Below are 13,173 nucleotides of genomic sequence, written 5' to 3' on the forward strand. Positions count from 1 at the left end.
GCTTTCCAATTTCTCTGTCCTAACAGCGTTCGAAGCCTAACATCCTTGCAAGCTTTGGATTCTTTCCTATCTCTGACCGGGAAAGAGGCGTTTCTTATGTGATGCATGTGTCCTGTTCAAATAGATTATTCTTGTCGTTTAGTAGGATTCGAATGGTTTACATATTGGAAACAAATAAAGCTAAAAATTGCAAGGTAACTATTTTGATCGAAATTGTATTAGTCCAAGAAAATAGAAGAGATTATGGATGACGGAAATCTCTTACATCGGAATGATAGTATAGTTTAATTTTACGTATAGATTCTCAAAGTTAAAATATTAAAACTCTAAGCATAATAGATATGAAAGATGATAAGCGCTTAAGTTGAAATGTTACCAAACTACGAAAACTAGAACAAGTTCAATTTAACAATAAGCTTTCAAGTTGAAACGTTAAAGTTCGAGTAAAAAAAACAAGGAGTAGAAAAACTAGGAGGGGTGAGTGAAAAAAGCTAGGAGTAGATAAAAATACGAATGATTAAGCTTTTAAGTTGAAATGATAATCTCGTAAGTTTTTAAATTGGAATACAAAAGTATCAACATGAAACTCTCTTGAAATGCTAAAATACTTAACAAGTTGAAATACCAAATCAATAAACTCTTAAATCAAAATACTAAAATTATCAGATAAATCTCTTAAATTAAATTATGAACTCCGAAATTAAAATTCTAAAATATCATAAAAATCTTATTTGCTTTTTTCATATAGTAAATTGTTATTCATTTCTTTTTCCTTTTTGTCTTCTAATTTGTACTCTCAAAATTTCCCAAATATCAATATAATAATAATAGCAATTTTTTTTTCAGTTAAAAGAAGAAGAAGAGTTCGCCATTGATGCTGCTTTGCTTTGTATCGATAAATAGATGATGGCCGGAGAAGACAAATTCAAACAGTTCGATTATCATCTGAGATCGTTATCTTCCAGTGCTAGAGACTCCAATTTCGTCACCGACCCTGCCTCCGATCCTTCTCTTCTCAATTCCGTCAGTTTTGCCTCTCTTTCTTTTTTCCGTACACACACATTGTTCAATCGCTACATCTGATATTAATTTGGATTTGAGGTGTATAGCAGTTGAATTGTTGATTGTGTTTTTTTTTCCAGGTTTATAAAGTCTTTGTGATTTATGTTGAAGTAAGAGATAAGAGGATTGTTGGTTTTTAGATGTTTATTTAAGCCAATATTAGCTCTAGCAGTTGAATTGTTGATTGTGTTGTTTATTTTCAGGTTTAAGAGTCTTTGTGATTTATGTTGAAGTAAGAAATTAGAAAATTGTTTGTTTTAGATGATTTATATAGCCGATGTTAGCTCATTGAAGTGTTGCAGTTGAATTGTTGATTGTGTAGTTTATTTTCTGGTCAGAAGTTTTATGTAGAAGTGAAAAATTAGCAGATTATTGATATAGATGTTGAATTGTTGATTGTATTGTTCATTTTCAGGTCAAAAGTCTTTGTGATTTATATAGAAGTGAGAAGTTAGAAGATTGTGGATATAGATGATTTATATAGCCAGTATTAACTCATTGAGGTGTAGCAGTTGATTATTGGTTGTGTTGTTCATTTTGAGGTCAATAGTCTTATGTAGAAGTGAAAATCTGGAGATTATTGATATAGATGATTTATATAGCCAATGTTTGCTTATTCGGAATTGAGGTGTAGCAGTTGGATTGTTGATTATGTTGTCATTTTCAGGTCAAAAGTCTTTGTGATTTATGTAGAAGTGAAAAATCAGAAGATTTGATTGCTAGAGTTTATCCTCATCTGAATAGGATATTTCAGCGATGTCTTTCTTCAATTTCGCAGTCTCAAACCTCCAATGGCCTTCTTCTATTGGTACACTCTTTCCCGTGCTTTCGTGTTTTATGCTGTGTGCTATTTCAACTGAACTTCTGACTACATTTTGCATATAAATAAGTTGAAATTAAAAGAAATTCTAAAAAAATAACATTTATATAATATTATTAGATACATGGTTTCAGTATGAGGAAGGTAAATCTCTCATTTTTAATTGCCCTATCTTGTGTGCTATTTGAACTGAACTTCTAACTGCATTTTGCATATTAATAAGTAGTTGAAATTGTTAGAACTTTGGAATGTTCTTATATTAAGACTATCGGATATTTGTTTTTTTGGAAGAAAGGTAACATCTTTTCCTTTTTTACTGTTTGTTTAAATCAAATAGTTCAGTTCATGGAAAAGAGACAGTTAATTATGCATAACTTTGGTGCTTACATTAGCAACACAATGAGAGAGATTATCCGATACTTGTTTATGTAGGAAGAAGGTAAAATTTCTCCTTTTTTACTGCTTGTTTAAATCAAATAATTGAGTTTGCTGGAAAGAGAGTTTATTATGCATGATTCCGGTGGAGCTTACAACAGCAAGAAAATGAGAGAGAGTAAAAAAGACCAGTTGCTGCTACTTTTTTTTTAACAGAAAAAATAAAATAAAAATAGCAGCACTGGTCTTTTTAAATCTCTCTCACTGTCTTGCTGTTGTAAGCTCCACCGAAATTATGCATAGGGATAACTATGTCATGAGTTACCTTGGAGGTAAAAACCCCCCGTCTTTTCAGATAGTTGTGAAAAGGTTTTGAAATCTGCAGTCTTGGCTGGTGGAATCATTTCAGCTAGATTTTAACTTCTTCTGCACTAGCTTTATCTGTGTTGAAGGAGGATATGGGGTATACTGCACACTTGACAGGCACTCATGTATACATGTATCTCCATATACCTATGTTTGCACACTTGGACATAAACCTTTAGTTGGACTTTACGCAGTTAATTAAACCAGTTTATTGCTTACATAAAGGTCACACTAATATGTGAAAGATAAATTTTGAACTTTCTATAGTGAAATTCTTTTATGCGAAGTACTTCTTTGAGGAATTCATGCCTATAGCTTTGAATTTACGTTGTATTCTGATACAAGATTAAATTCGAGCCACTTTATGGCTGTATTTACAAAGTAAGCATTTATTTCCACTATCGTGTTTTTTTCCCCTCCCAGGACAAGGTATATACTAATTCTAAACATGTCTTTTTTCATTGTTTTGTAGGCTATACTTCAGTTTTTTCTCGACTTTGGAGATGTGGTCCTGCATGATGCTGATCCTAACTTACGGACCTTTTTTAAGTCATGCTTGAGCTGGTAGGTAGAATATCATTATTTTTCTTTGTTAAAAGTTTGATGAATTTCATTTGAGCCTAACCTTTCATAAATGTGGTACTATGTTATAAGCATGCAGTTAGAAGTTCCTTCTTCTGATTTAGTAGATTGATATATTTTTATTTACCAGACATAACATAATTAAATCACTCTACTTCGTGGATTTGTTAAGCAATTCTTAATGCTTACTGCAGTGAGTTTGCAGACCCTGTTGTTGCAGAAGCAACCCTTGACTTTCTGAATGCAAACAAGAAAAAGTTTTCAAGTTCGTTTCCTACTTTGCTTCCCCAGGTACATATTCAAGTCAAGTTGCCGTTAATTAATTCTAATTTATGGGGGTATAATGCTCAAGACATCAATTGTAAAAAATGTAGAATATCATCTTTGAAAGAGGGTTAATTTGATATAATTATGTGGTACTGTAATTTTTTTGGTCTTGATACAGTGCAGATGAAGTAAACATCCCATCCCCTCTCCGTTATTTCTGTATTTAATACCGATAAAAAGATGTAATTAGTAATAGATATCACTGTTCTACATCCCTTTGTGCATGTAAGAAATTTTACAATCTAAAAAGTAGATGTGACAGTTCTACATGTTAGTATAGACCATCTGTAGCTTTAACACATTGATTTACCCTGATTATTTGAATCATATTGCTGTAACCTTATATGGGTTGAATATGCTGACACTATTGATCTGTCTAACTAATATGATATATGCTAATCTCTCCATTCTTGTTTATGTGACAACATTTCTTTTTTAGTCCGTTCCATAAGTTTAAAAATGACAACTTTCTAAAGTTGATTTAATTTGAACTTTCCAATTCACCCCAAATGACTAGCATGCTTAAGATTACAAGTTTCAGAAGTATTATAGCCACTCAGATATTATGACAGTTTAAGACCTCAAGTTTAAAAAATACTCCTTTCTTTCTCAACTTCGTGTTGGTTCAAACTATGCCACATAAATTGAAATAGGGGGAGCATAATTTTGCTGAACATGCAAATTCGTACTAGTCCTGCATATCAGCTGTCCTTTACCTAATGTGCACTTGTTAGCCTTCTATTTCATCTTAACCTGAACTAATTTTGAATCTTCTCTTAGTCGTGGTTCTGTAGTGCAAACTGTTTCTAATTTTATACAAGATCGTTCCATTAAATGTACTTACAAAAGATGTTTGCATAAAAGGTTTTGATATCTATGAAATGTTTCTGATATACTGGCCATTTGTGTATATATTTGTTTGGATGTTTATATGCACTAGGAAGCATGCAAATGCGCTAATCTGATCTCTCATGACATTGCAGTTTTTCCCTTTATTGCTGAAGCTAATTGCATGGAATGGGGAGAAGTAAGTCTTATTGTCATATCTCATTTTTTAATAAAAAATGGGAAATTCTATAGAATTATGCCAACGGATGGATAGATTATGGTACTATGTTATTTCTCTTATTTCATTTCTCTTGTATCTTATATTGGCTAATCAAGCCTTGGCTTTGAATTGTAAAGAAAGTAATTTGGCTCAATATCCTTATTTTTTTCAGCTTCTTATTGTCTTTTTTTTTGTTGGTAAATTGTGCTGAAATAGATTTCCTTTATTGCACTACATGACACCAAGATTTGTCATTTTAATAATAATAGATTGGTTGCTGCTCTGTTGTTTGGACTTTGGCAACTGCATAGGTTTTAAATGGAGTGAGCCATTATTTATTTTCAGATAGTAGAACCTGTTGCTTGTTCTTACACATGCCTGCAGAGGGCATTTTATTTACTATTGTGATGGCAATGCCCATGGAGGACTGAAAAGTTGCTTTCTTCTGATTGATGGCACTTTAGTTATAATTGTGATGGCAATGCCCATGAAGTGACTGAAAAGTTGCTTTTCTTCTGATTGATGGGACTTCATTTATAATTGTGATGGCAATGCCCATGTAGGGACTCCTTAATTGTTTTCTTGGCCATCAAAAAAATTTGTTGTAATGTCTTCCTTCTAGGGTTAGATGTTACAATGACAAAATCTTAGCCTTCTGAGTTTCTTAAATTTAGAAACGGCCTCACTTGTCTCTTGGGATATTCACAGGAGGATCAGATACTAACACGATCAAACCACCATTTTTAGTTTGGATGCAGAAACTAAGCCAGAAAAAACTTTGAAAATAAGGGGGACACAACAAGAATAACAGATAGGCTAATTTATGAATTTAAGCTATCAAAGGACATTGATTTTTTAGCTCAACATGTGAAGGAGAACTCTGTCGAACTCAGGTTTTAACATCACAAACATTATATTCAAGTCATGAAAACCTACAATGAAGTATACAATTTTAAAAGTGCTTTGGAAAACATTATTATGACTGAATGTCTAAATCTAATGCAGAAGTCTTCTCCTCTTCTTTTCTTATTTGAAACTTGGTCCTATAAAAGTGATTGAAATTATTGTGTATTCTAAATAGTATCAAATTTTCTTTTTCCAAGGGTTCAGTTGTGCCCTAAAGAAAGAAGAAATAGTTCAGAACTAGTGCTCAGTAAGAAATAGTTCAGAACTAGTGCTCAGTGTTGAAAAGAATGTTACACATGTATGAATTTAGTGAGAATTGTTTAAATTTTTAGATAAAAATATAGAAGTATAGGGAAGTGTCAATCACATGTCCTGGCTCCTAACCATTGGCATGTTGGACTTGAGTATGACTCCACTCCCGTATGTAATCTAAAATTTGGTGTTCATGCTTTCTCTGATTTGTAGTTATATAGTTAACAAAATTCTGCCAAATTTGATTTGCCATCATAGATGTAGGTGACCTCTCCATGGTTGCAGAAGTTTTGCTTGAATTCTCATGTGTCCTTCAGCTTTAGAAATTGACTCTTATGGGAGCTCTTACCTTCTCCGACATGCTAATCCATGTCATGAATGGACACTTTGCAACATTTAAAGTCTGAATTTTTGGACTATTGTACTTATGCTTGGATAAATAATATGGTTGCTAAGCAACTGTCAAAAGAGGCAGACTGTAACTGAAGAGGATAATGTATAACGCCTTCCTCAGCTAGTTTCTCCTCAACATCATTTTATTTTATTTTGTTTTTCTTTTCCAATGGCTAACAGAATTTTCTGTATGGAATACTTTTAATATTATAAAGTATGACAGATTTAATTCTCCTAATGTTTATGAACCTGCACTTACCAACAATTTTGATCATCCATGCAGATTGGAAAAAGCATTTCGTAGAGTATTCCCTGGTTTGATTTCCCAGGGGTCATTTCTTCCACTATTTCCATCAATCATAGACCTTCCTAGTGAGTGTGTTACTTTATGTCTTTCTTGCTCCTCCCCAAAAAGAGAAAAAAAGTAAACAGTAAGGTTTCGGGTTGTGATTTTACTCTTTGAATTGTTCCAAACTTATGCTTGATCTTGCAAAGTGATATCTGACCAAAACTTAGTCGAAAGAGTTGTTATATTGGTACTTGAAGCTGTTGTTCTATCAAGTTGCCATAAAGATCCATTAGTGGTGCATTCTAGTGTTCCTCTTTTTATGCTATTATAAGACGTTCTCTTCATTTTTGCCAGTATTGGTTGTGGCACTGGAAAAGGTGGAGAAGAGTTCAGGATCACTGGTTGGCAGTAGCATAGCTTCAATTCAGAAGAGTTCAGCTCCAGAGGTTATTATTTACTCATGTGAATTATGAATTATTGAAATTTCCAAGTTTTGGATATGATTGTATAGATTCCTCTTGGTAACAGATGTTGCTAGCACTCATGGATGAAGCATATACAGGATCAACTATAGGAGATGGAGGCGCGGACTCTGAATCTGAGGATAGCTCCACAATGGCAGTAGCTGATCCATTCTTTCTTGAGCTTCTCAAGGATGAGAATGATGGTCTAGCTGTATGGTCTTTTCTATGTCGTAAGCTCTAGATTGCTGCAGGTTTGCATGCTATTAAAAGAGAAATTAGACTTCAGAGTAAAACCAGTATCACTTATTTACCTAGAAAAAGTGCAAATAACAGTACCACATTTCCAATATGTTAATTCATGCTTCTTTTGATTCTCTCTCTGATGATATCATCTACTAGGTCATCCTATAGTTAGTTCTCTTACCAAGTTTGTCTAATCTGAACCGTTTATGGTTCTCTTGATCCTTAGGAACGTCATTGGGCTTCTCCTGCAGTAGCTGCGGCTATACAATCAGCAGTTAGCACGTCTATGTCTGATAGGCTGAAACAAGCACTGAGAATGACACCGCGGCTGCTTGATATGTATACTGCTATAGCGATCCGTGAAGTCAATGATTGTAAGTTCCATCCATTTATGCAGGGGTTCCTTTTCTCTATATAAACGAGGAAGCAACTTTATGAAGAGCTTGATTCATAACGTTTCTGTTGCAGCTCTTATTTGTGCTCTGGTTCCCCTACTTATGGCAAGATATTCCAATCTATTCCCAGAAAAGTTATTCTTGTACGAGGTATCTAAGTGCATATAGATAAATTGAAGAGTGCCTTCTCAAATTTATTTTCACGTTGATGAGGCAATATTCTATTGGAGGAATTTCCTATTGTAGCTCTATAAAATTAACATAAGCATTTTTTTCTATTTTGCTATTTAATTTTAAAGGTACTTGGATTATTGTTCCCTTTCTGTAGAGCAGAGGTGCAGTGGCTTCTTCCAGTAGAGCAAATTGCCTAGCTTCTTCTTTTCATGCCTTTTCATGACTTTCAAATTTTAAAAATGAAGTTTGCTTTTCTTTGAGTCAGAGAATTGTTCCAAGGCATTGAAGTTTATATCAAAACTGATATGCGTGCAATGAACCACAATGTCTAGTAATGGAAATATAATTCCGACCTTGTTTAGAATTTTAGAAAGAGGATAACTTCACTGATATTAGAAAGAAAAGGAAGGAAAGAAAGGAAGGAAGAGGGTAGCATTTTTGAACGGTCTAGTTATGGTCCGTCTCTTATAGAAGGATCCTTCTTCTACTGATGGTGCCCTTTGTGTTGATGTCACCTTTGCACAGTGTCAAATTAGTGGTTTTTATTGTCTGAGTGTACTTAATTTTAATTAGTGATATATCTTACACATATTTGTAGGTTCAAAAGAGGATCTTAGAGCTCATGCTTGCTGGCTTTAATCGATCTCCCAGTTTCATTGCACTTCTGAAGGTATTGTCTTAATTAAAACTAGCGAATCCTCACCTTTAATATGTATATTAATTCAAAATCGAGATGGTTAGAGCGCTAATAAAGTGCATGACCAGCGCATCTTCTGTGTCTTTGATTTTTCCCATATCTCTATAATTAAAACGCGCTATCCCCATTCTTTCCTTTTTCCTCGATTTCATGTGCTCACAGCCACCCTTATGTTTGTGCAGAAGCCTATCGTGGACAGACTTGGAGAAGCCTATGATAGTCCGTCGAAGGTGATTGGACCTTCTTTCCCGAGTCACAATAAGACATATTCTCTATCTTATTTAACCTGCAAGAATTGACTGAAGTTAAACTTCTCTAGACTGAACTGGCATTACAATTATGCTGGGCAATCGGGGAGCATGGAGGAGGTGGTGAAGCCCACAAAGATGCTGCTCGTGAACTCTTTGAGAGCTTGGAATTACTTCTCTATGAAAACCTTTCATCAAGGTAAACTGTGAATTGACTGCTTCGCACAATATCAGAGATTCATTTTAAGATGCCACTCTTTACTGATTTTTGTATTTTCCTTCTGCTCATAAGCCGTGTGCGTCTGCGTGAATCAGCTCTTGGGTCTGATTCCGCAAAATCCAGAAAATCATCACAATCAAGGCTATTATGTTTTGTTGTGACTGCCATTGCAAAGCTTGCCACATATCACCGGGAACTGTTGCCCAGGGCCCGTGTATCCTTGACGAAGGTTAGTGTAAGCTATCACCTTCCAGAGATAAATAAGCTTTCGTGTCAGCAATTTGATCATGGCGGTAAAATGCCTCAGAGATTTTGGGTTATTAAGCTTAATAATTTGGTCAATCTGGTTGACAGGTTGCACGTTCACGAATCTCAGATGCAAGGGTCTGGAAGCGTGCACGTGATTATTTGGGTCTGATGAATGAACCTGCTATATGTTTGTCTATCTTGGGCCCATGTGAATCTCCAAGTAAAGGGATACAGAAACTTGGCACAGTGAATTGGAGTGAAGGGGGAACTAAAATGATTTCGCACCTTCCATTTTACCTTTTAGGTGCACAAGAAGGTAAGCTGTGCATAACTTTTTCTTTTTCTTCTTTTTTTCCGGATGAGCGAGAAATCCATCTGGAGCCAACTCTTTAGGCCAACCGCATTCTTTGAAACTCGGTGATGATGTACAAGTTCCTCAACGTTTGCCAATTGAGTTAACTTAATGTTATCTAAATTTGATCTTTCATAAAAGAAAACTTGAATCATTACTAATGATGTATAAAACATGATACGCAGGTCCGCCCCATGATTTCTCATTGATGGATGTTCTTCCTGGAAGTTAGTTTATCTCCATGAGTTGCTTGTAATTCACGATACATGTGTTTTGAGCAAAGAAGATTCGATAATCTGGGTGGTGCTGTTCAAAGATATGGAGTTTCTTCTCCTTGTGAGAGATTTGAAGTGATTTCTTTAGTCTTCCCGATGTACCCAAAGAAAAAAAGAAATTAGTTCATCAGAGGGATGTTTTTGCTTAATTCTGGAATATTAGAATAGGAAAATGTACATAAACTCTATTTTTTGGAGTGTATGATTTTGGTTTTTAAATGACTTCTTACTTTAATAGGTCTACTGGCTTTACTTATTGCCTTAACAACATCAATGCAATAATTTTTTCATTTCTGGGTACAGAGATTGTCACTCTATTTTTATGTGAGTTGGACACGGAGTTTAAGAAAGTAAAAGATATCTTTAAGTCTTGTGGTCTAAAACATATCGTATACGATTGTAACAACTTTTAAATATTGAAAAGGCAGAACATTGTGTAATGTGAGACATTTATGTATGAAGTTGGTAAACTGCTTTTGCAGTTCAAACTTTTATAAGGGTTTGAAATTTTGATTTGACAGTCCAAACTTCAGACCTGAATGTTTGAAGTCAACATTAGTTGAAGTCTGAAGTTGGCATAACTCCATCATTCCGAATCTTCACGAATAGAGAGATCCCATTTTTTTCAACAACATACCCAATGTAATCCCACAAGTGGGGTTTGGTGACTTTACCCCTACATCGAGAGGTAGAGAGGTTGTTTTTGATAGACCCTTGGATCATCAGTATGAGTCTTCACGAGTGGAGATGATCCCATTTTCTAACAACACACCCAATGTAATCCCATAAGTGGGGTCTGGTGAGGGTAGTCTTTACACAGACCTTACCCCTACGTTGGGAGGTAGAGAGATTGTTTCTGATAGACCCTTGGATCATCATTCCGAGTCTTCACGAGTGGAGATGATCTCATTTTTCAATAACATACCTAATGTAATCCCACAAATTGTTCTGGTGAGGGTAGTGTGCACACAAACCTTACCCCTACCTTGGGAGAGGTAGAGAGATTGTTTCTGATAGACCCTCGGATCACATGATCCAACTTTTTCGTTGAACCAAAAACAATTGTTCTTACCACTAAACAGAAATCATATAGTTGATATGAGGAGCAGCAGCAACAAAGCATGCCAACAACTTCAATAACACAAGTAAAATCGCGCCCAATTGAACTTTCTCTATTCTCTACTAACAAAACTATGTCTCAAAATGCAGAGTTGAACATCAATGAAGCCTTGATAAGTGAAACTGTTTCCGACACGAGTCTGTTTGTTGTAGAAACTGCATGTGGAGGAAGATACTCCGGGGTCGATATCTCTTCATCCATCAACTGAAATGCCATTGTTAGAATACTTCCTTCAGAAGTACAAGGTAACACAGCAAATCCTGAAGCCAACATGTCTACATTATCAGTGTTTTTGCCTTCCATTATATATTTCACAGCTGAACCATCAACTGGTGCAAAAATTATGTACATTCCTGTTGAATCTGTAAAGCTCTCTTGTAGGTAAAACATCTCTGACTTGTTTGTTCTTCCATTGGGAGGCTATATATTGATCAAGAAACTATTAGAAACTTCGCTTTATTCCTCGTAGAATTAGTAAACAAAAAAACGTTAGGTGATTTCTTCCCATTTGTTTTAAGTCTTCTTGATAGGTAAAAGTTGCTGTTTGGAAGTAGCAGGTACCCCGTGAGGCAAGAGGGTTCGTACAACGACATTATATCTACCTAAGCCTTCTTGCCATAGTGGAGCTAGAAGGGCGTAAGGGGGTTCATCGTCAGAGAGTCACATTTCTTTAGTTTGAGACTATAAGATTCAACATTACTTAAACTCCGTGATAAGTCAAAACCAGACAAACAGACTGAAACATCGGGAGTAATAAGTTATTAATGGGGTCTTACCTCCACTATGACTAGTGAAACAGTGTTGGCAGGGTCTCTTGCTGAGGGAATATGAAGTGCATCTCGAGTCATACACCCGTAGGAGAGTAAATCCCACTAAAAAAAATATATGTTAAGAACACAAATAGCAGAACATAGTATAAGTTGAGGTAAAACTCTGTAGAACAGTACCTTCCATCGATTTCCTCCTGCACGAAGGAACTTAAAAACGTTGTTTTGTGGTATTGGTAGCCATACGGAAGTTGAAATCATTACTACAACGCCTCGAGGGGTTCCTGGAGCATCTAAATTCATGTTTGTTTTCACAAATATATCCTCACCACCATGTATACTTAAGGGCATCCACTGGTTTTCATTGCATGAGCTATAGATACTATTGAAACTTTTGATCGTTCGTTCTGCTAACTTCATTAAATTCTTCTGTCCTTTCCCTATGTCTACAAATATGGAAGATAACGCGATAAACACCATGAATCAGTACCAAATCAAGTTCTTCTTTTTCTTCATGACAAGGTAAAGGTCATTTACTATACGAAATATCTTAATTGTATCCTCTGTTACACTTTGAGGCCATTCATACCCTTTGCTGTTACCACATCGTCTCGTAGTTACTCTTTACGGAGCTCCAGCATCGACAGACTGGATTCTGTGTGCTAAAAATACTTCAGGAAAAGAACTTCACAAATCTTACCTCTATTATTCACTATGGTCTAAAAGTATCCTCCGAACTTCAGGTTAGAGGTTCGTTAGGATCAAGGGCAAATGCGAGATGATCTGCTAACGATATATAACAGAATTAAGATATTCCATATAGTAAAGAGGTAGTTTTGACCTTTTTTCCGAATGAAAACGACTAAGAGAAAACAGAAAACCAGCTTACTGTTGTGTAGGAAAGGCTGTCCCAATAGTTGATTTTGTTTTTTCTGCAGAACTGCATATCTGTCATAATGTCTCTCCATGGTTAGCATCCAGCGCTTTGCTCTGAATGCAACACCTGATTTAAACGTCTGCCTAAACATCTCGGGAATCAAACCATCACATACTACATTATTCTCCACCCAAGTCACCTAAAATATTCACATCAAAATCTTTATGATTATAATGCAATAATCAACTAGGAACTTGAAATTTTCATGATTAAGAAGTACTTATTCATTTTTACCATTGATAGTCCACTTTGAAGTCCATGGATTAGGCATCCTGATGGTCTTCTTTTAAACTGTACTAATGGATTAGGATAAACACTCTCTAAGGATACATCAGCTACTAGCCAAGTGTTGAAATCTATTTGTCGAGAGTGCCTCGCGAAATAGACCTCCCGAGGCCTAACAAGTGGAGAAGGAAGATGAAATTGTGCTGTCATCTGAAAAAAGAAAAAACCATACAACAACTACACCTCAGTTCCAAACAAGTTAAGGTCGGCTATATGAATCCTCAACTGACGACTATGTATCATATCATTCGTAAAGAAACAATCTCTTAATTTGCTTAGATGATTGAAATAACAAACATCGAGAATTTTGAAGTAAGAAGGATTCAT

The 13,173-nt window shown here is 35.3% G+C and overlaps 1 protein-coding gene and 1 pseudogene across 1 annotated transcript; one reads left to right on the forward strand and one right to left on the reverse strand.

The window, feature by feature from the left end:
• Window positions 1-783: 783 nt before the first annotated feature.
• Window positions 784-10,037, forward strand: LOC107031821 (AP-5 complex subunit zeta-1). Its single transcript, XM_015233300.2, has 16 exons — window positions 784-1,023; window positions 1,730-1,870; window positions 3,096-3,187; window positions 3,400-3,496; window positions 4,516-4,559; window positions 6,415-6,503; window positions 6,775-6,866; window positions 6,949-7,095; window positions 7,354-7,501; window positions 7,596-7,672; window positions 8,295-8,366; window positions 8,576-8,623; window positions 8,713-8,840; window positions 8,934-9,090; window positions 9,216-9,426; window positions 9,648-10,037. Exons 1-16 carry the CDS (start codon window positions 904-906, stop codon window positions 9,692-9,694), a joined length of 1,710 nt encoding a protein of 569 aa, XP_015088786.1. The 5' UTR covers window positions 784-903; the 3' UTR covers window positions 9,695-10,037.
• Window positions 10,038-10,820: 783 nt separating this feature from the next.
• Window positions 10,821-13,173, reverse strand: LOC107032606 (annotated as a pseudogene).

Source organism: Solanum pennellii, chromosome 10 (genome assembly GCF_001406875.1).
Source record: "Solanum pennellii chromosome 10, SPENNV200".
Taxonomy (NCBI): Eukaryota; Viridiplantae; Streptophyta; class Magnoliopsida; order Solanales; family Solanaceae; genus Solanum; species Solanum pennellii.

Excerpts from the sequence above, each read along its gene's own strand:
- LOC107031821 (XM_015233300.2), top strand. The coding sequence starts at position 904 with ATGATGGCCGGAGAAGACAAATTCAAACAGTTCGATTATCATCTGAGA. Across the intron at positions 3,497-4,515 it reads TTCCTACTTTGCTTCCCCAG|TTTTTCCCTTTATTGCTGAA; the intron begins GTACATATTCAA and ends ATGACATTGCAG. Across the intron at positions 8,841-8,933 it reads TATGAAAACCTTTCATCAAG|CCGTGTGCGTCTGCGTGAAT; the intron begins GTAAACTGTGAA and ends TCTGCTCATAAG.